General features: G+C 38.0%; 3 protein-coding genes across 5 annotated transcripts; all 3 read left to right on the top strand.

Moving 5' to 3' along the window:
* Window positions 1-10,729: 10,729 nt before the first annotated feature.
* LOC121806734 (demethylmenaquinone methyltransferase-like) lies at window positions 10,730-12,805 on the top strand. 2 transcript variants are annotated; one of them, XM_042206863.1, is made up of 8 exons: window positions 10,730-11,184; window positions 11,271-11,383; window positions 11,479-11,528; window positions 11,603-11,836; window positions 11,924-12,076; window positions 12,178-12,273; window positions 12,360-12,380; window positions 12,460-12,805. In XM_042206863.1, exons 1-8 carry the CDS (start codon window positions 10,865-10,867, stop codon window positions 12,625-12,627), a joined length of 1,155 nt encoding a protein of 384 aa, XP_042062797.1. In that variant the 5' UTR covers window positions 10,730-10,864; the 3' UTR covers window positions 12,628-12,805. The 2 variants fall into 2 exon arrangements, with proteins under 2 accessions (XP_042062797.1, XP_042062798.1); XM_042206864.1 differs by having other exon boundaries at window positions 11,058-11,184; window positions 11,276-11,383.
* A 5,190-nt stretch (window positions 12,806-17,995) lies between these two features.
* On the top strand, window positions 17,996-22,563 carry LOC121806180. 2 transcript variants are annotated; one of them, XM_042206125.1, is made up of 7 exons: window positions 17,996-18,146; window positions 19,261-19,412; window positions 19,948-20,923; window positions 21,003-21,098; window positions 21,299-21,388; window positions 21,893-22,059; window positions 22,134-22,563. In XM_042206125.1, the coding sequence occupies exons 2-7, from the start codon at window positions 19,302-19,304 to the stop codon at window positions 22,311-22,313; spliced, it is 1,620 nt and encodes a 539-aa protein (XP_042062059.1). In that variant the 5' UTR covers window positions 17,996-18,146; window positions 19,261-19,301; the 3' UTR covers window positions 22,314-22,563. The 2 variants fall into 2 exon arrangements, with proteins under 2 accessions (XP_042062059.1, XP_042062061.1); XM_042206127.1 differs by lacking the exon at window positions 17,996-18,146 and adding an exon at window positions 18,154-18,689.
* A 3,070-nt stretch (window positions 22,564-25,633) lies between these two features.
* On the top strand, window positions 25,634-27,591 carry LOC121808755 (embryonic protein DC-8-like). The gene is made up of 4 exons (XM_042209337.1): window positions 25,634-25,977; window positions 26,065-26,502; window positions 26,653-27,180; window positions 27,253-27,591. The coding sequence occupies exons 1-4, from the start codon at window positions 25,645-25,647 to the stop codon at window positions 27,589-27,591; spliced, it is 1,638 nt and encodes a 545-aa protein (XP_042065271.1). The 5' UTR covers window positions 25,634-25,644.
* The last annotated feature ends 55 nt before the right edge of the window (window positions 27,592-27,646 follow it).

Here is a 27,646-nt window from a genome sequence, read left to right as displayed (position 1 = left end):
TAACAACACAAATTGAGGGCAATAATATAATTTATTGTGTTTTGCAATGAAATGATGTAAAATAAGCAATGCTAGTAATGTATCATTAGACTAACTTGGTTTGCACTATTTTGGTGAAATATAGAGAGAATGAAAACTTCTGTACTAAAAGTGTTGTAAACTACTGCACAGAACTAATAGCAAATTTTTTGGACATTGTTGCCTTACAGGCCTGTGTTGATATAATTTACATGTTTCCAGATTGTTCCCTCTGTCTTTACCGACTTGATTCATGAAAGTGAGCCGCAAGATATGGCTCTACACATCGTGGAAGGTGGAAAGCCATCTACCGAGCGGATATGGCATTTAATATAAATTTTTTATTTGCAAAAAATTAATAAAAGATAATAAACGAATTTGGGAATATAGCATTTAATATAATTTGCCAAGTTGAATTTGGTGGCAAACTCGCATAAATTTTTTATTTGCAAAAAAAGAATAAAATATAGTAATAAACGAATTTGAGAAAATATCATTTAATATAATTTGCGAAATTGAATTTGGTGGCAAACTCGCATAAATTTTTGATTTGCAAAAAAAGAATAAAAGATAGTAATAAACGAATTTGGGAATATAGCATTTAATATAATTTGCCAATTTGAATTTGGTGGCAAACTTGCATAAATATTTTATTTGCAAAAAGAAGAATAAAAGATAGTAATAACCGAATTTGGGAAAATAGCATTTAATATAATTTGCACCTTTTCAACGGCATGCAGAGAAATTAACACTATAAAACAAGGCTGGGATTTCAGTTGTGAGTTCAGGCAAACCATAATTTCTTCTCAGTCCTCTTGATTTTAATTGATTTCTTCTCATTTCTCTTGATTTCAACAGTTTTCGTTTTTAATTTCATCAAATTTGGCTGCACTCTTCTTTGTGGAGCACTAAAGTTCAATTTCTTGGTGCGAAAAATGGTGAATCGTCCAGCATTCTTCAAGTTTTATGTGCCTTGGCTTGGTGAAGAAAATCAGGTACTTTTTTTCTATTAGTTTAGTTCTCTAGTCTCGATTATACCTTTTCACGTTAAAAAATTAATGTATATACATATATATTCTTTGATTTCAATTTTTCTGTTTTTTGATAGAGGTTTAGCATGACGTTTTGGTTGACACAATGGAAATTGTTTACTATGTAATTGTATTTTCCTTTCTGTACGGATTTTAATGTATCAAGTGTTTATATGGAATAATATTAATCGACTTGGCTGGTGATATTTATGCATACAGAAAATCCCTCCAAGGTTTATTCAATCTCTTCCAGGAAACTGGCCAAAGAAGTGGTCACTTCGTGACCGTTATAACAATTTGTGGAATGTGAAAGTGGAAATGATTGGCGGTGATTGGTACTTCAAAGATGGTTGGGAAAAATTTGCCGATGATAATAAGATAAAAGGAGGGGATATGTTTATATATGAGTATTTCTCTCACGGTTTACTCGACTTCAAAATTCATGGAGGCAATGCTTGCTTAACTGAAGGTGCCGGAGGTCGGATTACTCGCAATATTGAAGAGAAGCAGAGTATAAAGATAGAATCAGATGATGGCGTTGTAAATCATACTGATAAACCTGATTCTGTTCCTATCGGTGAAGGACACTCACATGATAATTATGGTTAAGTTTCTTAGTTGGTTTCTTTTCTGCAGATTTTCTGTCTGTCCATCAATCTGAACCTTCTATTTGTATCAGATGATAACGACGATTATGATTCCACGTCTGAAGAAGAGAATCCAAGGGATGATCATGATCGTATTCGAGGGGATCGAGTCACGGATGGTAAAGCTGTCCATATGTTTTATTTTCTTGAGATGTTTTAGAGCATCTCCTATGGCGCCCCTCCGGTAGGACGTCCGGTCGGACACCGGGAAGGGCGACGGGACGTCCGCCGTTGGGAGGTCGGAGGTCGGATACGGACGTCCCGTGAGGACGTCGGGTGTCCTCGGACGTCCCGGGGACGGGCGGGTGGACAGGCGCCACTGTGGCGAAGGTCGGACGTCCCGGTCGGACGTCCGATATTTGATTTTTTTTTTTTTTTTTTTAATTCTATATATACGGCTCGTTGAACTTCATTTCATTTGCACGGACGACGAGGACAGTGCGGAGTGAGCCGGGGATGTTGGACTATGTATTTTTTTTTCATGATTATGTATTTTTCTTTTTTTCCTAAATTTGTTTTTTTTTTTATGTTTTATGACTTTGTATGTTTGCCCTTTTCAAGTATTTCCCGTAATTTTTCCGTATTTTGCTTTCCCGTACTTTTTGTTTATGTTAAAATTAAATTATTGTGATTTTTTTAATTGCGGGATGTCCTAGTGGGAAGGGCGATGGGAAGGGCGGATATGCAGGGGATGTCCTAGTGATGTGGCAGTGGGGTGGGATGTCCTAGTGACGTGGCAGGAGGTGTTTTTGGGATGTCCTAGTGGATGTCCGAGTGGGATGTCCGCCCACTGGAGATGCTCTTAGTGTTTCCAATGTTTTTTATGCAAAAGTGTACCGTTCCCACTGCCATGAATATGTGTTCAAATGTAAAACAAAGTGATGCAATTTGCAATTTGGAGTACATATTTGTAATCCTTCTGCCCAATCAGGTACGGCCAGTTCTAGCAAATGTAAAATCAAAACAACCCGCGACTGGTACGGTGCAGAGCTCATCAAAACCGGGCTCATTCCACCGCCCCTGAATCCTTATTTCGTGACCAAAAAACTAAGAACCAGAGCTAGTGAATTGGTAAGCATACACAACACATTTGCTTAGTATTTTGATAGAATCAACCATTTTTTGACCAACATGTTGCTAATACAATGATAGCATATACCCATGGATGTGATCAAAACCTACAACCTGAAACTGCCCGAGAACGTGACGCTCCTCGACCCAAAAGGAAGGCAGTTTCCCGCCAAACGCAAGATGTGGACGGACCGGAGGATCTTCTACATCGGAGGCTGGAAAAGCCTTTGTAATGTGAACATGGTGGGTGTCAAAGACTCGTGCATCTGCGAGTTCTTGTATAACGCCGACGAGCTATGCATCAGTGTAAGCTTCTTTCCCCCAAAATAGCAGCAATGCTTGAATGGAGGAGTGGATTAGATTAGTATTGGGGAGTTCACTTTCCTATAGTTTCAGAGGTATTTTTATGCATTTGAGATTCCTGAGTTATTGTTGGGATATGATTTTAGGATGTATGATTTGTTGTTTCAATTTTATGAAAAATATTAGAATGAGCAATTAAGTCTAATGTGTGTATTGGCAACTTGAGATTTGACTTTCGAATTTAACAACACCTCACTTTTTCTTTGTATCTCTCCTCTAATATAACAATTTAGCATTAAGATTCATTCAAGTCCCTATTTTTATGGTATGCTTTTAACAAAAAGAAAACGTTATTTCTTGCACTTATAGTCGAGAGTCTAGAGAGTAGCCCATAAAAAAAATGGGCCTTGAAACAAATTCTATATCATCCCATAAAATTTAATGTGAATAAACCTAAAAGCATCCATAATAGCGAAAGCCCAGCCATAACCTAGCACAACCCAACCTAAAATTCTTCCTGCCTGTTACTGTTGAGAAAACCGGGTAATTTTCTCTCAAATAGTGAAATGAACCGATTCAGTAATTTCAGAGTTAACCCAATGGGGTCTACTCGATAAAATTACTTCTCCAAATAAATTCTTTGGAAAGACTGGTGAGGACACTGTCCCTCTTAAATACCAGATTCCTAACATAATTTATCAGTCGGTGTATTTATCACAATATAAAAACACCCAAAAGAACCGTACAAAACACTACTACCAAACCTGCAAATAATATTGAATACAATATCCCAACAGAAAATAAAGCCAGAAATAAATGCGGAACAAAATAAATAATAAAGAAAGAACACACCCGAAACTTTGATAACGGAGTTCGGCCAAATTGCCTACGTCTCCGAGCACCCTCTGCAGAGCCCGCTTATATATAGACGGAGAAGAGAATACAAATTTGGGATGTATTACAAAATGGGGGGGTGAGCTCCTTTTATAGGCAGCCACACCCCCAAACAAGTGATAGCCCACCGATGTGGGATATGGAATTTGTGAAAATTTGACAAACTTCAACAAATCTCCACCTTGGCAAAATTTCAAATCCCACCGAACACGATTCTTCTCCATCCAAACAGACGACTCGCGGTGCTTTCATATTGGCGCAGTCAAGCGCCAACTCCAAATCGCAGAATATTAACCAAGTCCAAACAATGTTCAAACTTGGCCATCGTCACCACCTTGGTCAACATATCTGCAGGATTCTCCAAAGTCGGAACCTTTCGGATGACAATTTCCTCTTCTTTGAGAACTTCCCGCACAAAATGATAGCGAACATCAATGTGCTTCGTCCTTGCATGAAAGACCTGATTCTTTGCTAAATGAATAGCACTCTGGCTGTCAGAATATACTTCAAGTTGTTTCTGACCAACACCCAATTCTTTCAGCAACCCATGAAGCCAAATTGCCTCCTTCACAGCTTCAGTAACGGCCATGTACTCTGCCTCTGTCATAGACAAAGCTACCGTTGACTGCAAGGTAGACTTCCAACTAACTGTCGCACTCGCTAAAGTGAACAAATAGCCAGTAGTAGATCTTCGCTTATCCAAATCACCAGCATAGTCGGAATCACAATATCCAACCGCAAAATGACCAAGTGATTTATCCTGCTCAAACAGCAAACCAATATCTACAGTATCTTTAATATACCGCAGAATCCATTTTACAGCTTGCCAATGACCCTTGCCTGGATCATGCATGTATCTGCTCACAGTACCAACGGCCTGTGATATGTCTGGTCTTGTACACACCATTGCATACATCAAGCTTCCAACTGCGTTAGCATAGGGAACTTTCGCCATATATCCTCGCTCATCTTCCGTATTTGGAGATAACTGAGAACTAAGTTTCAAATGAGGAGCAAGTGGGGTACTTACAGGTTTGGAATCATCATTTATACCAAAACGCTGTAGTACTTTGGTCAAATACTGCTTCTGTATCAGCCAAAGCTTGCCTCCTTCTCTATCTCTTGTTATCTCCATAGCGAGAATCTTCTTGGCTTCCCCCAAATCCTTCATCTCGAACTCTTTACTCAACTGAGCCTTGAATCTGTCAATTTCAACTTGGCTCTTTGATGCTATCAGCATATCATCAACGTATAAGAGTAGGTAGATGTAGGAACCATCTTGAAGTCTATGCAAATACACACAGTGGTCGTATTTGCTTCTTGTGTACATCTGATCCTTCATAAACTTGTCAAACCGTTTGTACCACTGTCTTGAAGACTGCTTCAATCCGTACAACGATTTGTTCAACTTGCAACCCAATTTTCTTTACCAGCAACCTTGAATCCCTCCGGTTAGGTCATATAGATTTCCTCCTTAAGATCACCGTGTAAAAACGCGGTCTTCACATCAAGTTGAGCTAGCTCCAAATTCAACTGCGCTACCAAAGCCAACAAAATTCTAATGGAGGAATGTTTAACAACAGGAGAAAATACCTCATTGTAATCAATTCCCTCCTTCTGGGCGTAGCCTTTAGCTACCAATCTTGCTTTGTAGCGAACATCATCTTTGTTAGGAAATCCCTCTTTCTTTGCAAAAACCCATTTACATCCAATTGTCTTCCTGCCTTTCGGCAATGGCATCAGCTTCCACGTGTTGTTCTTCTGAAGAGATTGCATCTCTTCTTCCAAAGCACCTTTCCAACCATCGCTTTCTGAACTTTCAATACCTTTCGAAAAGATACATGGAACATTATCAACAACTGGAAGCGCATATGCTACCATATCTGCAAATCGAGCAGGTTTCTTATTTTCCCGCCTCGTTCGCCTGACTGCAATTGGCTCTGATTGCTGCGAAGGTTCTTGGGGTGGAACCTCTTCATTATCTGACTCCTCTTCTTCCATAGGAGAGTCATTTGTGGTGTTCGTAGTTGGGATCACAATTGCTTCTTCGAACTCCACCTGCTTCGGTGTATACTCCACCTGCTGCGAAGTATCACTACTATTTGGATTTACCTTATTCAACATGGAAGATTCATCAAAGGTAACATCCCTTCTTACAATCGTCTTCTTAGACTCCAAACACCATAACCGATATCCTTTAACACCAACACTGAAACCCATAAACAAAGCCTTCTTTGCACGTGGATCCAACTTTGATTCATTCACATGATAATATGCAATAGAACCAAAAATACGCAAAGAATCATAATCAGTTGCAGGTTTATCGGACCATACCTCTAAAGGAGTCTTGCCATCAATGGCAGAACATGGCAAACGATTGACAATGTGTTGAGCGTATGAGATGGCCTCAGCCCAAAATGTCCTGTCTAGCCCAGCATTAGACAGCATACAACGAACTTTCTCCACTAGTGTTCGATTCATACGCTCTGACACTCCATTCTGCTGTGGTGTATTTCTCACTATAAAGTGCCGAACTATGCCACACTCCTGGCATACATCTTGGAAAGGATCACTCTTGTATTCTCCACCGTTGTCTGATCGGAGAACCTTGATCTTCCTCCCCATCTGATTTTCAACTTGAGCTTTCCATTTCAGAAAAATCCCAAGGACTTCATTTTTGCTCTTCATAGTGTACACCCAAACTCTCCTGGAAAAATCATCAACAAAAGTGACAAAATAGTGTCTACCTCCAAGTGACGGAGTCTTGGCAGGTCCCCACACATCTGAGTGCACGTAATCCAGAATTCCCTTTGTATTATGGATTGCAGTGCCAAATTTCACTCTTCGATGTTTTCCCAGAACGTAATGCTCGCAAAACTCTAATTTGCAAGACTTCGTACCTTTCAATAATCCTTGCTTGGCGAGAATTTGCAATGATCTCTCACCAGCATGTCCCAATCGCATATGCCAAAGCTTCGTCGCCTCTGCATCCTTCTTGTTACTCGAAGTTGCAGTTGCTACTGTCCCAACAACTGTACTACCTTGATAGTAATACAAATTGTTCTTCCTCACACCTTTCAGCATCACCAATGCTCCTGAAGTTGCTTTAAGAATTCCATCTTGCATCATCACAACTAGGCCTTTAGATTCTAAGGCCACCAATGAGATGAGATTCTTCTTCAACTGGGGCACGTACCGCACATCCTTCAAAATTCTGGTGGATCCATCCTGATTCCGTAGCTTGATTGAGCCTATCCCGGCTGTCTTACATGGACTGTCGTTTCCCATGTAAACAAGTCCGCCATTGAGTTCTTCAAAATCAAAGAACCACTCCCTGATGGGACACATATGATAGGTGCAACCTGAATCCAATATCCACTCGTCTGGATGCGATGTTGAAGGTGAAACCGTCAAAGAACAATCTGACTCAGCATCATTTTTGCATTCAGCAACATTTGCATCTTGCGGAGCCTTTTCTTTCTTCTTCAACTTTGGGCAGTCTTTCTTCCAATGTCCTTTCTCATAACAGAAAGCACAGTCATCTTTGGCAACTCGCCTTTTCGATTTGGACCTTCCTCTTCTCTCCTTTGATCGGCCTTGTTGACGACCTCTTGCCACTAATGCTTCATCTGTAACTGCTTTGCCTTTCATTTTATCTGTCTTTCGCAATTCATGACTATACAAAGCAGAACATACAGTATCTAAAGACACATTCTCTTTACCGTGGAGTAATGTGGTCTCCAGATGTTCAAATTCATCAGGTAGAGACGACAACAACATCAATGCCAGATCCTCATCCTCAAATTTCACATCTAAATTTAGCAGGTCTGCTACTAATTGGTTAAACAAAGTAATGTGTTCATTCATAGTGGTACCTGGTCGGTATTCAAATCGGAACAACCTTTTCTTCATAAGGAGCTTATTCTAACCACTCTTCTTCAGAAATTTGTCCTCCAGTGTCTTCCACAATCTATGTGCACAAGTGTCATTCTTGACAGCATACTTCTGCTCCCTGGACAGACACGACTAAATTGTTCCACAAGCTAACCGATTTATAGTACTCCAATCTTTATCATCTATATCTTCTGGTTTCTTTTCTTCAATGGCAATGTCAAGACCCTGCTGGAAAAGATAGTCTAGAACCTCCCCCTGTCACATACCAAAATGGCCAGTACCATCAAATATCTCCACCGTCAATTTCATGTTTGATAGTGGAAACCTCGACCACGATGACGAAGAACTAGTCTTTGTTTCTTGATCATTCCCCACCATTACAGACTCGAAATAAAGTATTCAATATTACAAACAAATAGAACCAAGGACGAACCTTGGCTCTGATACCACTTCTTGAGAAAACTGGATAATTTTCTCTCAAATAGTGAAATGAACCGATTCATTAATTTCAGAGTTAACCCAATTGGGTCTACTCGATAAAATTACTTCTCCAAATAAATTCTTTGGAAAGACTGGTGAGGACACTGTCCCTCTTAAATACCAGATTCCTAACAGAATTTATCAGTCGGTGTATTTATCACAATATAAAAACACCCAAAAGAACCGTACAAAACACTACTACCAAACTCGCAAATAATATTGAATACAATATCCCAACAGAAAATAAAGCCAGAAATAAATGCGGAACAAAATAAATAATAAAGAAAGAACACACCCGAAACTTTGATAACGGAGTTCGGCCAAATTGCCTACGTCTCCGAGCACCCTCTGCAGAGCCCGCTTATATATAGACGGAGAAGAGAATACAAATTTGGGATGTATTACAAAATGGGGGATGAGCTCCTTTTATAGGCAGCCACACCCCCAAACAAGTGATAGCCCACCGATGTGGGATATAGAATTTGTGAAAATTTGACAAACTTCAACAGTTACATTATCGTGCCCTTCTCCCAACCTAGCCAATGCTCTAGGCTTCCCACGGCTCAGCCACAACCTAAGCCTAGCCTAGCCCTCCCATTTAATTTATTTTTATCAAATTAATAACAAGTACAAAATTAATTGATGTGTATCAAATATTAAAAGAATAAAGTGCAATGAGTTTTATATATAGAGTAGAAATAAAAAAAAATTTAAAAAGAATTGAAAAATAAGCTCGTCTTGGTGGTCGGCGCGGCCACGCCCTAGATATCGGAATCCTCTAACAATTTACACAAATCAATTTTTAAAAAGCTTATACTTCTCCATTCTATCCTCAAATTCGTCCTCTGCTTATGCTTATTTCAACCATTTGAATTGTCAGAATTCTGACTCAATGCAGATTTGTGAAGAATTTTAAAACACACCACTCACCGAATTTATAAATTTCAGCAAAAACCGGAATTTGGTTTTACTTGGCGAATTTACATCCAGTCAATTCTTTTCTTTTCTTTTTTACTGTACACTAGTTTTTCTAAGCAACTACTCATGGACAGTACAAAATGTTTTAGGTTTGGTTTATGCACACATTTATGTAATATAGTAAAACTATTGTCTCGAAAATATTTAATTTCTAGTTTTGTAACACTTGTACCATAGAAACACATAACCTAAAAATCTATAACCAATAATGAAACTCATCATCATGAACAAGTTGATCCATTTTTGAGACACCTTCAACCCTTGCCGGATCAAGAATCCATGGCCATAGATCAAGCATTGACCTTCAATTCTCTCCATGCATTTGGCCCTTCCCTCCTCCCCTCCGAACTCGTTTATGACGAAGCTCTCGTAAGGGTACTTGAAAACACTCAAATACTGCATGAAATTCCAGCATTTCGGTATGGAATCGGTGGTGAGAAAGTAGCCGGAGAAGAGGAAGAAGGCCCCCATCACTCCAGCGGTGAGCGACATCCCTGTGATGAAATCCGGCACCAGCACGCTGCAGCAAAATTGAGACATAGATTAACTTAATTCTTTACTTTTTAGGACACTTCCATTTGCGTCCTTTTATTTTAATTGGGACACCAACAATAATGACATTTTTTGAAGTGTTGGTGGTTATTTAGTAACACAAATTAGTGTCCTTAATTATATTGAAAATGTCTTTAACAATTTTTTTTTGTTGTAGTGAGATAAAATAGAAAGTTATATTTCTCGTTTACTTTTTCAAAAAGGTAAATATATCTTCTTAAAAAATAACGAACTTCAAAAGAAAAAAGTAAATTAAAAAAAATAAACAAAAATAATTAATATTTTACATTTTATGTGAAGAATATTAAAGATTTATCTTCAAAATTGAAGAATGTATAATACTTCTCAAATATCATTTCCACTTAAGAATGAATTTTATTTTATTTTTTAAAAAGATAAAATTGATAGTTAATTAATTCTCTTTACTTCACTATTTACCTTTTCATTGTGAATGCTCTTAGTCTCTTATACGTTCATACTAGCAATCAAGAATCATTCATAAATATTCTTTTAAATATGTAAGCTCAATATTGAATCAATTTTTTGCCTGATCGAATTTTTTAGGAAATTAAAATCGAATTGAATTGAATCGATTCACGTAAAAAAACAGAGAACTTTAAAGTTTAAACAAAATACATACTATGAAAATTACTTGTTAACTCATAAAATATTAATCTGAATAAAACGCAAGAAATATGCATCAAATTTGAAATAAAAAAAATTCTCAGATATGATCTCATGAATAAGAAAATGCTACTCTTTAAATATGTTCTTTTTATGGATGATGGTTTGCAATTCTCATCACTCCATCGATGAATCCGAGTGTCAAAACTTCAAAACCTCGTATACGAATAAATTACCTTCGTTTCGGTCATACACTCATTTCCTACCAACGTGTCGCAATATCATTGGGTAACTAGATTTGCAAGCGGATGACATCCTTCTCTCTAGCTAGCTTCAAAGGCGCCTTTCCCATTCCCAACCGCCGTAACGCCCATGAGCCTCTCCGCCGCCAACCAACTCCAATACCACCACTCCGCCGCAAGAATGTCATTCAGCACCATCTCAAAGCCCAGCAATGGTACTACTTGGGCCATCCATCGCGATTCTTGCACTCACAGAGGAAGTGCGCCGCCAAGAATCCGACTTGCGCCCAAGTCGAGTGGCGGCGGAGTGACGGCAGATTTCGAAGAGGGGCAGCTGGAGAGACCCAAATGGACCGGAGAGACGCCGCTTTCTCGGCTGGTCAGAGCTCTGATTTCCTTCAAACCCCTCTATTCTGTTATGAAGCTTGGCGCTAGACAAGTTTTGATCAGGTAAATGTTAATCCAACTAAACAAACTACTACTACTAGTACAAATTAATTCCTTCTCAACTCTATATTTGGTACGGATTTGGACAGTACAGCTGAGAAAACAAGCATTCCTTGGAGGGATATGACTAAGGAGATTTTGGAGTCCGATGTTTACAAGGAAAAAGATTCCATTGAAGATAACTCAATCGTTTATCCAGATTGTAATCTCCTCAACTTCTATCTTCACTTAATCACTTCTGTTTTCTATTATAATCAATATGTGATGTGTTTACAGAAAACAATTTCTTTTGTGCAGATTATCTCAATCCTTTCCATGCATATGATGAGGGGAACCTTTCTTGGCTGGTACTAACTGATTTTCAATTTTTTTTTTGTGATGATTAGATTTTGGTGAAACTAAGGCTCTCTGTCTTGAACAGGCTGCAGCAGAAGCAGAGGCGGCCACCATGTCAATGGTCAGAAGGGCTGTACCTTCTGCCCCATCCCTCCAAGAAGCAAACCAAATTGTTCGCGGAAATTGGCTCCAAGCTATAGAAGACCATCATTTGAAGCACTCCGGAGGCTTGCAAATTGGTCAAATTCTTGATATTGGATGCTCAGTTGGCGTCAGCACGCGTTTTCTTGCTGAAAAGTTCCCCTCCACCAAAATAACTGTATGCTAATTTGTAGTAGTCCATATTGTTATAGGTCTACTTTCTTGAATGAGTGTGACAAGTTTTAGTGTGGATGTATATGTGTAGGGACTCGATTTATCTCCTTACTTCCTTGCTGTTGCTCAACGCAACGATAAGAGGAGAAATGAGGGGGAGAATAGAGTGAGATGGGTCCATGGAAATGGTGAAAACACGGGGTTGCCCTCAAACTCCTTCGACCTTGTTTCAATTGCTTATGTGGTATGCCTCATTTCCTTTCCATTGTTCTGATTCTGTTTCATTGTCTTACTTGAGACAGTATGGTTGTAAGTTGATGATGATGAGTTTCTTGCTTGATGCAGTTTCATGAGTGCCCTCAAAGAGCAATCAAGAATATGGTGGAGGAAGCTCTCCGGCTGCTTAGACCGGGTGGCACGTTTGCTGTGACAGATAACTCGGTATGAATATGATACATATGTAAATATACATCATAAATATTTAGTACTAGCTAGCTCTAAATATTTTGTTTCTTGCATATTTGCAGCCAAAATCCAAGATTCTTCAGGTAACACTTTGGAGTGATTGTTTTTCATGTATACTAGCAAGCAAGCAACATGGTGATAACATTTGATGGCAAATTTTAGGAACTATCACCGGTGCTGTTCACGTTGATGAAGAGCACGGAGCCTTTTCTGGACGAGTACTATCTGACGGATCTTGAAGGAGTGATGAAGCAAGCCGGCTTCGCCAACGTGCAGACAGCCATGACAGATCCTAGGCACACAACTGTCACTGCTACGGCGCCATTTTGATGCTTCTCTTTTGTTCTTGTATTTGTTTCCATCAACTTCCCTCCCCAAGGCATACACTTTCTTAGCCTTAGATATTTGAATCTGATTGGGCTGTGCTTGTTTAGACCCAACAAATAAATTACAACCACTATTTTTCGGTACATACTAAATAAATGCACGTTTTTGTGCGATTCGATTAGCTTTGAAGTTTGACTAGCAACTAATTTATAAAAGCAACAATTGTTACGAATTATAGAAACAATTTTATTATGCTAAAGCAATTATAATAAGCGATTGTTATGATGAATAAAAAATTATTATCTATATATATATATATATAAAAGTTGAGTTTTGGAGCATTTTAAAAATAAAAAATTTTGGTTTGGGATTATAATGTGCCATTATAAATATTTAAATGAATATTAAAACTATATGATTAAAGGATCTCTAAAGGGCCTCTACATTAATTTTGCAGTTACATCATATGAAAGGTCAAAAAATTTTTGCAGTACCAATTATTTGTTTAAATTACTCCATAATAAATGACATTAGGATAAGTGCAAATAATTAAGATTGAGAAGAATGCCAAAAGGTATTACATTTTCTATAAATTTGGATTCCTTTAATCAAATGCATGTCTATATTGTATATCATCGTCTCTCGATTAATGATTTTTAATTTAATATGTAGATTGTATTCTCTATGTTTATGATTTGATATATTTTTTATATTGAAGATCTTCATATTTGTTTGCAATATCATGTAACCTATATTTTTGCAGCAACATGGCCTGCCGCAAGAAAACGAAAGAAGAGATTAGAAGAGGAAAAGAGCAATATGTAAGTTCAACTGACATCATATCTTAACATTTTTTTCTAACAAATCTGCACCACAATTGAAAACCACAACATGTTTGAACAAAATAGTACCTTTCAGGTGGAAGCGCTACTACTTCAGTTAGTGGCAGTGTTGGAGCAATAGAATTAACGTCGGTCTTCATTTGACGATCGTTTTGAAAAAATAGAATTAACATCGGTCTTGAAGTTTGCAGTGACAAAGGATTTGGAATTTGTAGAACAATATGAAAAGAGTATTTAGTGTACAGGTGGTGATGATGGTGGTGGCTAGAATTAATGTTTGTAAGTACTCCATATATACATTTTCATGTTTGATGATACGAAAGTCCAAGATATTTCTATATTTTTTGTAAATAGTTTGGCCAATTAGAAAAATTACAATCCCTTTCCTTCAATTTCTTACGTGTTGATACGTTTTTCTATTGCTATTACTTAATTTCATATGGTAAGTATATTAGAGTGCGAATAGTATTGCTAATAATTTGTGAATTATTACTCTCGAGTGTATTGTCATTTGTTATAATTTTTTGACTGAAATCTATTGTTAGTATTGGTTACTAATATTTTAAATGTAAATATCTAGAAAATATATTTTTATGTTATTTTATATGAAAGTCTTTCCTGACATTATGGCATTTACCATATCCGCGAGTTACAAAAAATGATTCTTTTTGAAATACTGGTCTATATACGCGGGTTACAAAAAAATGGATACTTATGGAAATGGATACACCCAAATCGGCCACACAATCTTATGCATTAAATGCACAAAATGATAGCCATGTTGAGGTTGATGAAAGTTTTTTTAGCTGTAAATTATCGTTATAATATTAAACTGTCTTATTGAATTTTAATATTGTATTTGTAATTATTAAATGAAAATAATATACAATGACATTCATGTAAATATAAAATGATATTGTCTTTGCTCACCTTAATTTTTTAAAATATATATGTAACTATTAGTTGCATTAGCACATCAATACACTTTGTATAGTAAAATTTAAATTCTATTAATGTATTGATATGTAAATGTTTATTATTCATAAAACAAACATAAGTATATTAATTTAGACTAACATCATATTAATAGTAATATGTGTGTATTTCTTTTTGCCAAATTTACGGATTAATTTAGACTTAACCTATATATAAAGGGGGAGTTTTGGGGTATTTATGGAATTATCATTTAAGCTTAAATATATAATTTAAATACTACAATCTAGACATTTAAGAATAAAAACTTTCTCACAAAGGTGCGTAGTGTGCCGCTACAAGCGGCCAAATTTAATTTAAAAAAAATGTGTTTTGTCTCTTCACTTCCACTTGAATAATTTGAAAGGTCACAATATATAAAGGATATTTATTATTAATTTAATTTACAATAAATAATACTATACCATTGAGTTACTATCAAATCTTCTATAAATACCAATTCTATTAATCAAAAAAATACTATTTCAGTAGAGATGCTTCTGTCCGTCAAATCATGTGGAGTATTATCTTTCTCTCCCAGCTATTTAATCTAATTTCTGTTTTTAATTTTATTCTATTCATTATATTATTACAAACAATTAAAAAATATATGTGGGCAACTATTTTGTAAAATCTTCACTTATTTTTGTAGGTATACTTTTGCCTTGAAAAAGCTTCAAAAGTAACAATTCTACACCAAGATATGAATCCACAAACTGTTGGTTTGAAAAAAATAGATATTATCATATGGGAATACATAGTTTAGTTGGAGATTTGCGGCTATTCGGTTTTACCTTACTTAACTCGTAGAATTATCACATCACCGATTACTCAATATACATGAAATTATAAACAATTCAAGATATTGACAGACTGGTTTACCTCTCTTGCTTTCAAGAACTACATTACTGCTTTCATACTTGCTTTCAAGAGACCAAAACAGTTTCATAGTCTAGCCAGACAAACAATCTCCCTCACTTTCTCAACAATCCAACAATCACATCATGTTTCCACAGTGCGACGAAAGTGTGGCCACACTATTCGCCCACGAGACCTGCCGACTAGCAAGGACAGCTCCCGATCCCACCAGTGTACACAGACTGATAAGGTTTGCGGCCCTACTCAGACCCGAATTCGTTTCACACATAGCCATATTTATGAGATTATTGCTTCAATGGCCTTCCATTTCATTTTCCAAAATTTATTATACATTTATTCGTTACTCATTTCATACAAATACAATGGCGGAAATTATTGTCATTCATTTTCCAAAATTTGATAACATTTACGTAACACTTAGTTTTTAATTTTTGGGAAATTAAAAGGTTTTAAAATTTTTAATAATAGGTGAAGAAAGTGAAAAAGTTTTGCGGAGTTATCTTCTATTTTTTGGACTATAGATATATGACATTTGGTAATTTATCCACTCACATTTTTTTCATCACGTTTTTCACTCCCTCCATATTTTCCAATACTCTTCATACTGTTTAACATGAAGTTATGATATTCTTTTTATTTTTTTTCTATTATTAAAGTTTGTTTTAAAGTGATTAATAAAGTAAAGTTGAACTGGGACGGAGGGAGGATTTTATTTATATTTGACTCATTTGTTTGTCATGATGATTATATTTTAACGTTAAGGGTTTAGGATTTAGGTTTCAAGGTTTGGGTTTTTAGCGTATTAGGGTCACTATATTGCAATGTAATGAAGCTCGACTATGATAAAGTATAGTACTAATTTAAATGGATACAAAATACGAAAAAGATTACACACAATTTTGTGACAATATTAGATTACACACAATTTTTATACTTCAAAATACAATTTTAAAACCGTTTTGAGGTTTGAAAAGCTATCGTCCAATTTTAAAACTTGCAATATCACCAATTTGTTTTCAGAATCAAAACTTGATCTTGTATTAATCAATTAACAATTTAAAACCGTATGATAAAAAAAATATTTAGTCGTGCATCGCACGTGGGTAAAAATTATTATTATTAATAAAAGAACAGTTTACCGACCAAAAAAGTAAATATCATGTATTCGCTATGATATTGAAGTTCTTTATCAAATGTAATTCCAAATTCGAGGATAAAGCCAAATCACGAAAATACATCCACTAAAGCTTCATGTGTAGCGTCGGCCAATTATAAGCTTGTGGACAAATATATGTATGCCACTTTGAAACTTATTTGGACTTAGAGCGTCTCCAATGGCGGACGTCGGGTCGGACATCCGGTCGGATGTCGCGACGGGCGATCGGGACGTCCGCCATTGTGGCGTTTAGGGTCGGATACGGACGTCCCGTGAGGACGTCGGGTGTCCTCGGACGTCGGCACGACGGGCGGGTGGACGTCCGCCATTGTGGCGTCCAGCCGGACGTCCGGTCGAACGTCCCGTTTTTAAATTTTTTTCTTTTTTTAAAACTCTATATATACGGCTCGTTGAATTTTATTTCATTCGCACCACTTGTGTTAACAAGTTTCTCTCTCTACATCTCTAATTTCAAGTACTTAAAAAACTAAAATCAAATTTTCAGTTCATTTAATTCTCAAATATCACTCGAATTTGATCTTTTAATTAATCAAACTAAATCGCCAAAGATATGCTACTTATGTTGGTATATCATTCAGTTGTACGCATTGGGCGCGTAATCTTATAACTTCTATTTTCTGATTTATTAACCAACAAAAAAGGAATTGAATAACTTAAACGCGAGGGATAAACTATGTCATTTTGAAAAGTACAAGTCACTCCAAAAAAGAGATTTGATATATCCAATTATTAATTTACGAAAAATAGTAGTACTACTAATATTTTTTTCACTATCCAACGTATTATTGTAGTAGTACTATCTATTATGTAAGTTTTTCTCAATGAGGTGGACTCTGTGTTTTAGTAATATTACTTCTCTTATTTTATTAATTTTATATTAAAATCTATAATATCAATTACTAAGATATTTTTATAGACGTTATAAATAAAACTAAGCCATTACACATTATAATGATCAAGTTGAATAGACTTGTGAGACTTGCCCGATTCAAAAGATTATAAGTATCTTATATTAGATCTTAGATGAATAATCAATTAGTCTATGCAATTTAAAAAATCTCAAAACTTAATTCTAATTGAATACATAATGAAATACTTTCTCCGTCAGTTATTAGGAGTCATTTTTGAGTTTGACACGTGTTTTAAAAATGTAAAAGAAAGTGAGTGGGAAAAAATAATAAAATATGAGGACAATTTTTATATATTGATTTATAATAAAATGGGAGTAAAATGAATTAATTAAAAGTGAATATTTAAAGAAAAAGGGAATTGAGATTTCTAATGATTAAGGGAGTAAAATAGCAAATAAAGAGTACCGGCGGAGGGAGGGAGTAATTAATAGCAACACCGTAACAAATCAATTGGGTTATCAAAATTTGTGGCACTTAAAAATATTGATAAATGTAGACATCTGTCGTAATTAAACTTATTTGTAGGGTCAATCAGCAACCATTTTGTACACGTGTCAAGATCCCATGTCGATGGAAACCCGATGAACTCTGCCTTTACGTTTATCATTCTTTTACTCAACCCTCTCTCTCTCTCTCTCTCGCGTATGTTTTTGTATTCTACTCGTTTTTTCACTTGTATGTATCTCAAAAGAATTCGATATATGAAAGTTTCTGCTCCTGGGATTTTCTCATCTTTACTCTGTAAGCACATCTTCTTCCACTTTTTTTCTAGTTATATTTTTCACTACTGTTGTTTATTTATTTATAAGAGCTTGTTCTTGGCTTTTATGCTTTTGATCATGTCTAGGATAAAATCCCTGCTGCTTATTTTAAATTTCTTACTTTCTATAAGAGCCCTGATGCTGACTCCTTGATCGTATGTTCTATCTACGGATAAATTATTACTTAAAAAAAGAAAAACTGAAGGGGATATATTTAGCATAATAAATTGGCTTTCTTGGCAATTATGGAATAAAGTTTTGAGCTTTTGTGATAAAGATGATTGACTTAAGATAGAAATTGTTTTGAGAAAAATTGTTCTTGTTTAGCTGAGATTTGAAAACAACCTGCTTATGGTTATAGCAGTATATGATTGAAGGTGTGAAAAGAATTCTGAGGAATTATTCCAAATACATAGAGATTAGAGAGGGCTCAAAAAGTTTTCGTTTTGGGGCAAAATTTGTGGAGAAGTATTTGTAGCTCCATAGAATATAGGAATCTTGGAGTTTATTCTCTGAAGTTAAGGTAAGGGCTTTCTTGTCCGAGGATGTTTCTAACTGTTGATGTCCTTTTGTTTGGGTTTGCACTTTGCAGAACACAACAAGCTAAAGCAATTTAGTTTTTTTAGGCCTTTCCACAATTCTTGTCTTATATATCATGAGGAATTGGTAGAGTACCCTTTAATCTGTTATTGTTCTCTGCTGAGATTGTAGTGCTTGGTTCTGATTTGTTGGTTGTGTAATTATATCACCTTAACATATGCAGTTAGTGTGAAATATTCATCCTTGTGTACATTGAATTGCAGTTTCATTGCATCTTTAACTTCTATATTTCTGGGAAATGAATGATGATGAATAATTAACTGATTTCTCATTTGAAGAACCTTGTTTACCCTCTTTCTGGGTAAATAATGACTTAATCTTTCTTGTCTGAGAAATCATAAATTTGAAGAGGTTAATATTATCCTAAAAATGATTGGTTGAATCCTTATATGTTTATTGCTTTGAGCTGGCACAAAATTTGCCATTCTGTTTATAAAGGAGAATTGAATGAAACTTGCTAATTCAATGACTCAATTGTGTTTGAATTCTTGCAGCTGTTTAGCCACTTGTCTAGGCTGCGGGCATAGAAAGCAGCATGATGTCAAATTCATTCCCTACTTTGTCTTTCAAAGGTATAACATGGGCTGGAAATGTATACCAAAAGTTTGAGGCTATGTGTTTGGAGGTGGAAGAAGCTATGTACCAGGTAGATAAATTTTCTCTCCCGGTCTCATGCTGCAACTCACGAGCGTTAATAACAGAGAGTCTTGAAATCTCTCTACATCTTCTTCTCTCTCCCACTTGTCTCTTTCTCTCTCTATAGAACTTATTTCATATCTTGTATGCTACAATTGTTATATTTCGTCTCTCTGCACTTTTGATCTTTATTCTTCTTCTTCTTCTTCTTATGTGTATATAGATGAAAAATGTGAAAATTTTTAACTGCCGATGCTGCCAATGTATCTGCTGATCATTATTTTTTTGTCTTATACCAACTTGAAATAGGAAAAGACATCTAGTCAAGAGAAACATAATCTCTTTAGCTCATATCCTCCCACTTTCTCTGTTTAATCTAATTGGTGATCTCTTGATGGAATAAATGAGCTTAGTAGCCTATAAAAGTTAATTTTTATTAATTGATGTAGTTTGCAATGGTGTTAGCTGTATGTTTGTTGCGTTTTCTCAGTAAGTTGTGTAGTCATATTGGTGGCTAAAACACATATTTTTGTTTGGTCTGACAGGATACAGTTAAGTACGTTGAAAATCAGGCGCAGAAAGTTGGTGTTAGCGTAAAGAAGTTCTGTTCAGAAGTAATGGAGGACATGCATCGATCCAGTGAGCATCCTCCTTCATGCATAGATCCCACAGGCGCTACTTCTGATGACATGTCTCTCATCTCTTATGGTTATGCTGATGTCAACAAAAAACCGACACCAGGTATATTGGGTGATAATCGGGATATAAAGAAGAAAGATAATCAAGATCAAGTTCTCTCGACTACAACTGCAGAAAAAGGATCATTGCCAAGTGATGGAGATATAGGCCTTTTCTTGCCTCAGTCCCCTGGAATCTATATTGAGAATAAATCCCCTGAGAAATTTAAGAAAATCGGGATACAGAGGCGTGGAATTGGCATTAAAAGAATCTCCAAAAGCAACAATCCTTCAAAAGACTTGTGTTTGAATAATTCTGTATCAGAAGATAAGAGGAGCAAGCTTGCGAATTGCGAAACGAGAACTAGGTCCAGGGCCACTTCTGACAGCCCTAGGTCCATGGCCACCTCTAACAATACGGACCTTACGCCATCCTTGGACTCCGTTGGAAGGTGTGAACCTGGGAAAGCAGCAGTGAAAGGAAATGCACAATGTCTTGATCATCCAATTGAGTCTCCTGCTTCTGACAAAATTTTATCCTCTGAATCTGTAAGGCCTGATAGTTCAAGGGTGGCCCCTGATGACTCGACTGTGCCAACTTCATTGGACACGGTGAGGCAGCAACCTGGTGAAGCAGTAAATGGAAACACGGCTCCCCAAGATAATCTAATCGAGCGTCCTGCTTCCAAAAAAGTTCTAGAGACCGAATCCACGAGGAAAATTGAACATATTTCTGATTGTGTTCCTCCTGCTTCTGAAAATAATTTAACAGATGAATCGGTGCGGTTGGAAGGAGATCCTGAGTCTACCGCATCCTGTTCATGCTCGCCTGCAGATTCGACAGGTATTTTTATACTATCAATAGTTTTGCTTAGTTTATTACTAGTGGTTTCTCCTGAATAAATATTTTGTACTTCACATAGGTGCGTCTGTGAATGATATTGTTGGGGGCTCGGGTTCTAGAAGTAAGGCTTGCAGTCCTGAATATGAGGAAAATGGAGTTACTGTGTTTAGTGAAGGTATGTATACTCTTGTTGTTTTAGGCACACTCTAATTAAATCCTAATTTTTATTAATAAACCTAACTAGACACAAATAAATCCTAATTGGGATTGATTTTACCGTGCATCCGTAGATCTACACAAGTTTCTGCACCGTGCATCCGTGAACAATAGCCCTTATTAGAGCAAATCAGCAACTTTCTTGTTTTCCTATTGCAGGTACATACATTACAGATTGCTTGTCAACTGCTATTTCTCCATCATGCAATGCTGAGTCTAGCAACAAGGATCTCATCACAACTACTAAAGGTACTCTAAATTAGACGTGTATAACTTTGAAACTATCTGTTTGATCGTGATTTTGGTTTGAGAAGTTCTATCGAGTTAAAAAAAAATTGTGGATAGTGTGTATTGCTAGCTGCAGAGAACTATGAGTAAAATGCTGGGAACTTCGATATGATCAATTGATCATGGACAATGATATACTATACAGTAGTCATTTAAAGAACTCACAAAAAATATACTCCCTCCGTCCCACAAGAATATGCACTCCTTCCTTTTTAGTTTGTCCCAAAAGAATATGCACTTTCTAATTTTGGAAAGTATTTTCTCTCTATTGAGGTGTGACTCATTCTCCACTAACAATGCTTTAATTACTTTTTCTCTCTACCTCGCTCTTACTTTATCAACTTTACTTTAAAATCCGTGCCGGATCCAAAGTGCATATTCTTTGGTGACGGAGGGAGTTCTATATAAAATGTTTTTGGTTGTGTTTCTTAGCAACCTTGGCTGACATCTCATTTTGGCTTTCAGATAGCTTTGATAAGGAGTTTGTAGAAAACAACAAGGTTTCTGAGCTGAGACAAGAACCGATTGAGACCGATGAATGTAGGGATGATTTGGAGGAAAGCTGTATATTCGTGAATGGAGACGAGCTCCATTTTGATCTTCAAGGGACTAGGAAACACAAGTCATACAAGGTCTCTCTCTCTCTCTCTCTCACCCTCTCCCTCTGCATTACATCCATTTTATTGAGTGGAGAAATGTATTTCAGAAAAGGATCCGTGAAGCAATTTCATCCAAGTTGAGATCAAGGAAAGATGAGCAGCATGTACCGTCCCAAGGTGAGCAAGAGAGGTGTGGTCGTGCTCGAGCTCGTGCTCGTGCTGATGATTCCAAGGAACAGAAACTGTCAGCTTGTGAATGTGTTGAATCAGATTGGGAGCTTCTTTAGAAGGGCTCTCTTATATATGAATATGAAGATGCTATAAAATTGTGAATAATTGGAGAAGATGATGTGCTCTGCATCTAAACTAGCATGCAACAAAAAGAAGTGAAGGCATTGTTTGCTTCTATATGTCAATATCATAAAAATCATATGATACTCCATCTATAACGAAGTACCTGAGTATTGCCAGTTTCTGTCCGGTTGGAATGGTATTAAGTTCTCAATATTTGAATAAGATGATAGTTTAGGCACTGTATGTATGTTTCTACTTCCATTTTAGGCAGTACTGTTAATCACTAACAGTAACACTATGTTTTTGCATAATAAAAGTATGAATGGAAAAAGAGATGCGAAGAATAAAGGATGTGCTTGGGAATTCTTGAATATGTACAATTCATCATAATAACATTTTTCTAACACAAAAGTAATGTGAATTGGATAATATGGCATAATACTCTAAAATATGGATTAGTAAATGATAAAAATAATGAAGGCACACGGGACATGCATAAAATGATAAATAAATAAAAATAATTGAGGTGCGCTGGACATAAATTGTAGTCAATGTAAGAGCATCCACAGTTAGGCATGCACAAGGGTCGAAAACCGGCGGTTCAGGGTCATGAACCGGCGGTTCAAGGGTCGGGGAATGTATGAACCTGAACCGGCCCGCCTAGCTCCCGGCGGTTCCGGTTCCGGTTAAAATAACCGGCGGGTTACGGGGTGGTTCAAAACCGCCGGTTTTCGGCTTGAACCGCCGGTTCCGGGCCGGTTCGACGGTTCGACGAATTTTTTTTTTTTTTTTTGCATTTTTCAACTTTTCAATTTTAATCAACTTACATTACACTTTTCAAGTTTGTTTTTTTATGAAATGTGAGTAAATAAAATTGAAAAAAATACGGATAAAGTTGCAATTTTATTGAAATTGCATGTTTACAAATTACACGTTACAAGTTACAACAATTACAAATTGAAAACATATGGCGGTCTTGAAGTCTTAAACAAAATTTAAATACAAATGAGACTACTAGTGAAGAACTAATTACAAATGACAAGAAACGATGTTGAAGTTCTTAAACGTATAAGTGTATTATATATATACTCTTAACCGGCGAAGATCTTTCTACATAACTAAATTAAGGACACCTTTAGCAATTCAACTTTAAATGTTGAGTTTCGTCTAACAATCAACAAATATAGTAGAATTGTCAAAAGTTTCCCTCATTTAGCCGTATAGAGAAATATACTTCATCGACTAGAGTATATACAAATACAATTATGTAATTGTTTTTGCATATACAAAAACATATGGCGGTTCAACCCTAAACCGGCGGGTTGTCCACGGTTTCCGTCAGAAAACCGCCGGTTTCTGACCGGTTTTGCAGGCCTACACACTGACCCTACGGCCTAGCCTCTGAAAAGTTGCCGGAACCGTCAGAAACCGGCTCCCGAACCGGCGGTTTACCCCGACAAACCGGCGGTTTACCCCTCAAACCGGCGGTTTACCCCGCGAACCGCCGGTTCCAACGGCTATACTAAACCCCTACGAACCCCTAACCTACAAAACACTATTTAACCCTTTGAACCGGCGGTTCGAACCGCCGAACCGCCGGTTTTGAACCGCCGGTTCAGGTTCAATATATTGCCGAACCTGAACCGGCCCTTCCGACCCTTCAACCCTTCTGCCGGTTCAACCCGCCGGTTCCGGGCCCGGTTCCGGTTCATGAACCGGCGGGCCCGAACCGGCGGTTAATCCCCGGGCCGGGTCGGTTTGTGCATGCCTATCCACAGTGGTTATAGCCCAACAATAGTTGGGCCATAGCCTAGCCACAAACTCCTCCTGCCACATCATCAATACTAAAAATCCTCCTGCCACATCATAAATAGCTCAGTCATAGCCTAGCCATATCATAAATAGCCCAGCCACATCAATAGCCACATCACTAATAACACAATATACGAAATTTAATTTACGAGACATATACGGAAAACATTAATAGTACTATTTTAATTTTAAAAAAAATACAATAAATTAAAAAAAGTACAAAAATTTTAAAAAAGTACATTAATAAAAAAAAATTACATTCAAAATCGCAAAAAGTACATTACTTAAAAAAAATCACTCGCCGGCTCCCTCGCGTATGAAAATGAAGTGCAAATCGCGTATATATAGTGTTTCGAAAATTAAAAATAAAAAAATAAAAAATCCGTTGGGCTATGCGCTGCAATGGAGCCGAGCGGATCGCCCAGCGCATAGCCCAGCGGATTTTGACCGCCTAGCGCTAGGCGAAATTGATTTCCGGAAAACCGCTCGGCGGTTTTCGGCTCCTCCAATGGTTCGCCTAGCGCCGGCGCTCGGCTAGGCGGTGCGCTAGGCGCCATTGTGGATGCTCTAATTGCTTTATGCTGCATAGCAATAAAAACTTTTTTTCCAATGTATGATATATAGTTTTTAAATTTTCCAATTCTCTCATATGTATTACAGTTTGCATTTCTTAGTTAATTAATTTATTCATCATTGCTTATCGGAAATGGACCAATAAATAAGTTAAATTAATGTATATTCCCTCCAACCACTTTAGTAATGGACATAATATTTTTCAGCGTAAAGAGAATGAGTATTTAAGAGAAATGGGTATTTAAAAGGAAGAAAATAAAATATTAAAATGAATAGAGTAAAAGAGAGAAAGAGTAAAATAGGAGAGAAAATAACATTTTGGTATAGAAAACAACGACTCAAAACTATTTTTGGACGATCTTAAAAAAATGACTTAAATACTTTCTGCAATCTGAAAAAATATAATTCAACCAATATAATACGTTGAAGGGAGGGAGTACCATTTACTCTCTAATAAATTAGTAAATGAATTACCACATAATTAGCTAGGAATTTAATTGCTCTACATTAATAAAAATATCAAAGATTGTGATAATTAAGGAAAGTACTTGTATAATAAGTAAACACTTGCAAATTTGCAATTATACTGGGAGTGGATAAAAATAGGAAAGTATGAGAGTAGATAACTTGGCGAAGAGTTCGGAGGATCCAATCCAATATAGGATATAAACCAATTTCACGATTGGTAGACTTAAAAAAGATTAGCACGTTAAAAAAAATTATAACTCATGCACGGCGACACGTAAGATTCAACACACATTGCACTTTCCGACACGTGGCGTAAAAGAGGTGACGAATCTTCAAATTTGACCCGCCAAAATAGTACAAACCCAAGCTGCTCTTTTTATACCAAATCAAACAGCAAAAAACAATCATATCATCATACAAATATATTTTCTCTTACCAGTGTGCGTTTGTATTGAAAAAGAGTTTGCAACAATGGCGTCGGAACAGGCGAGGAGTGAGCATGTGAAGGATGAACCAAAAGTTGAGGTGGAGAGAGATCGAGTTCCGAAATTGGCTACTCATTTCGAATCCCTGGTTGATAAGGCTAAAGAAGAGCATCAGCCTCATCACGGTGCGGAGACAACGATTCATATCGAGGTGGTTCCGGTGAGAGTTGCCGGGATCACGGTGGAGAGCGGCGGAGCGAGAAGGGAAGCGGGGAAGCAGCAGCAGCAGCCGTCGTTGGAGGAAGTTTCTAGAATGAGGAGGCAAGCGCAGCAGAACTCGATGGAGGCGATCCGGTCGGCTGAGGAGTGCTACGAGAAGGCGAAGATAGGCGGCGGCACAGGAGGAGGAGGAGGGATGCAAGGAAGATCTCAACATACTGCGGTGGAGAAGGGAGGGATGCAGCAGGCGCGATCTCAACATACTGCGGCGGAGAGAGGCCAGCAGGGGAGAAGTAAGATGGCGGAGAAAGGGCGACAAGCGGCTGACAGGGCGACGGAGGTGAAGGACACGGCGGTGCAGAAAGGCCAACAGGCTCAAGGCTACATTGCGGAGAAGGCCACTCAAGCGAAGGATACGGCCGCGCAGAGAGGCGGACAGGCTCGGGATTACACCGCGGAGAAGGCGGCTGGGGCGAAGAATACGGTGATGGAGAAAGGCCAACAGGCTAAGGATTACGCGGCGCACAAGGCGGTGGAGGCTAAGGATGTGGTTTCTAGTAAAGGCCAATCCGCTTCTCAAATTTCCGCTGAGAAGGATAAGGCGGCCAAGGATACGACGGTGGATACCACATTCACGGCGGCCCAATATGCCGCTGAGAAGGCTGCGGCAGCGAAGGACACGACGGTTGATACAGCAAGGACTGCTACACAATACACCGGTGAGAAGGCCGCTGCAGCGATGGATACAGCAAAGACTGCTGCACAATACGCAGCTGAGAAGGCGGCGGCGGCAGCCATGGATACAACGGTCGGTACAGCTAAGAGCGCTGCACAGTACGCTGCTGAAAAAGCAGCAGCAGCAAGGGATACGACGATGGATACGACCAAGAGCGCTGCACAATACGCTGCTGAAAAAGCAGCGGCAGCCAAGGATACAACAGTTGATACAACCAAGACTGCTGCACAGTACATTGGAGAAAAGGCGGTTGCTGCGAAGGATGTGACGGTTGAGAGCGGCAAAGGAGCTGTGGGATATGCGGGTAAGGCGGCTGCAGGGGTGAAGGATCAGGCGGTGGCGGCAGGCTGGGAGGCGGCGCGTTTCACCCTTGAGAAGACGGCAGTGGCGACTGAGACGGTGGCGAATGTGACTTCGAAGGTGGCGGGGTACACGGGAGATGTGGTGGTGGCGGCCAAGGATAAGGTTGCTGGAGCAGGGCAGGCGGTAGCGGGGTATGCAGGGGAGAAGCTCGCAGCTGTGAAGGATACGGTGGTGGCAACTGAGGAGAGCGCGGCGGAGTATGCTGCAAGGAAGAATGAGGAGGCTAAAAGGGATCTTGAATTGAAGAGATCGTCACCGCAAACAGTAATCAAAATACAACTGTTTTGATTGAACATAAGCAAATGTGGTTGGTGTCCAAGTTTTGGTTTTATGCAGGAAGAAGGGGGAGAAACATTCAGCAAAGAGGGATTCTACCGCCCATCTGAAAAGATCAAGGAGCAGTGGGGAGGAGAAGAAGGCAAACCATGGGGAGGAGGAAGAGAGGGCGGAGACTGGCAACAGCAGAGGGGAGGGGAGCAGGAAGAGCGTGACACCTTCAGAGGAGAAGGCGGACAAAAGCAAGGAGCAATCGGAGGGGGCATCATGCGGGCGATTGGCGAGACTCTAGTTGAGATAGGGCAGACGACAAAGGATCTTGTGTCAGGGCAGCATCCTCTGCTTGGGAAAGATGAAGACGAGAAAGAGACGTACAAAGGCACTGGCAAAGACATATAGAGAGTGTGTGTCTAGTGTCATTGTCAATCTTGTGTTTCTGTTGATTGTGTGGATT

This window comes from Salvia splendens, chromosome 6, assembly GCF_004379255.2.
Source record: "Salvia splendens isolate huo1 chromosome 6, SspV2, whole genome shotgun sequence".
Taxonomy (NCBI): domain Eukaryota; kingdom Viridiplantae; phylum Streptophyta; class Magnoliopsida; order Lamiales; family Lamiaceae; genus Salvia; species Salvia splendens.
Note: the sequence above shows the minus strand (reverse complement) of the source record. Positions and strands in the feature narration are given on the sequence as shown.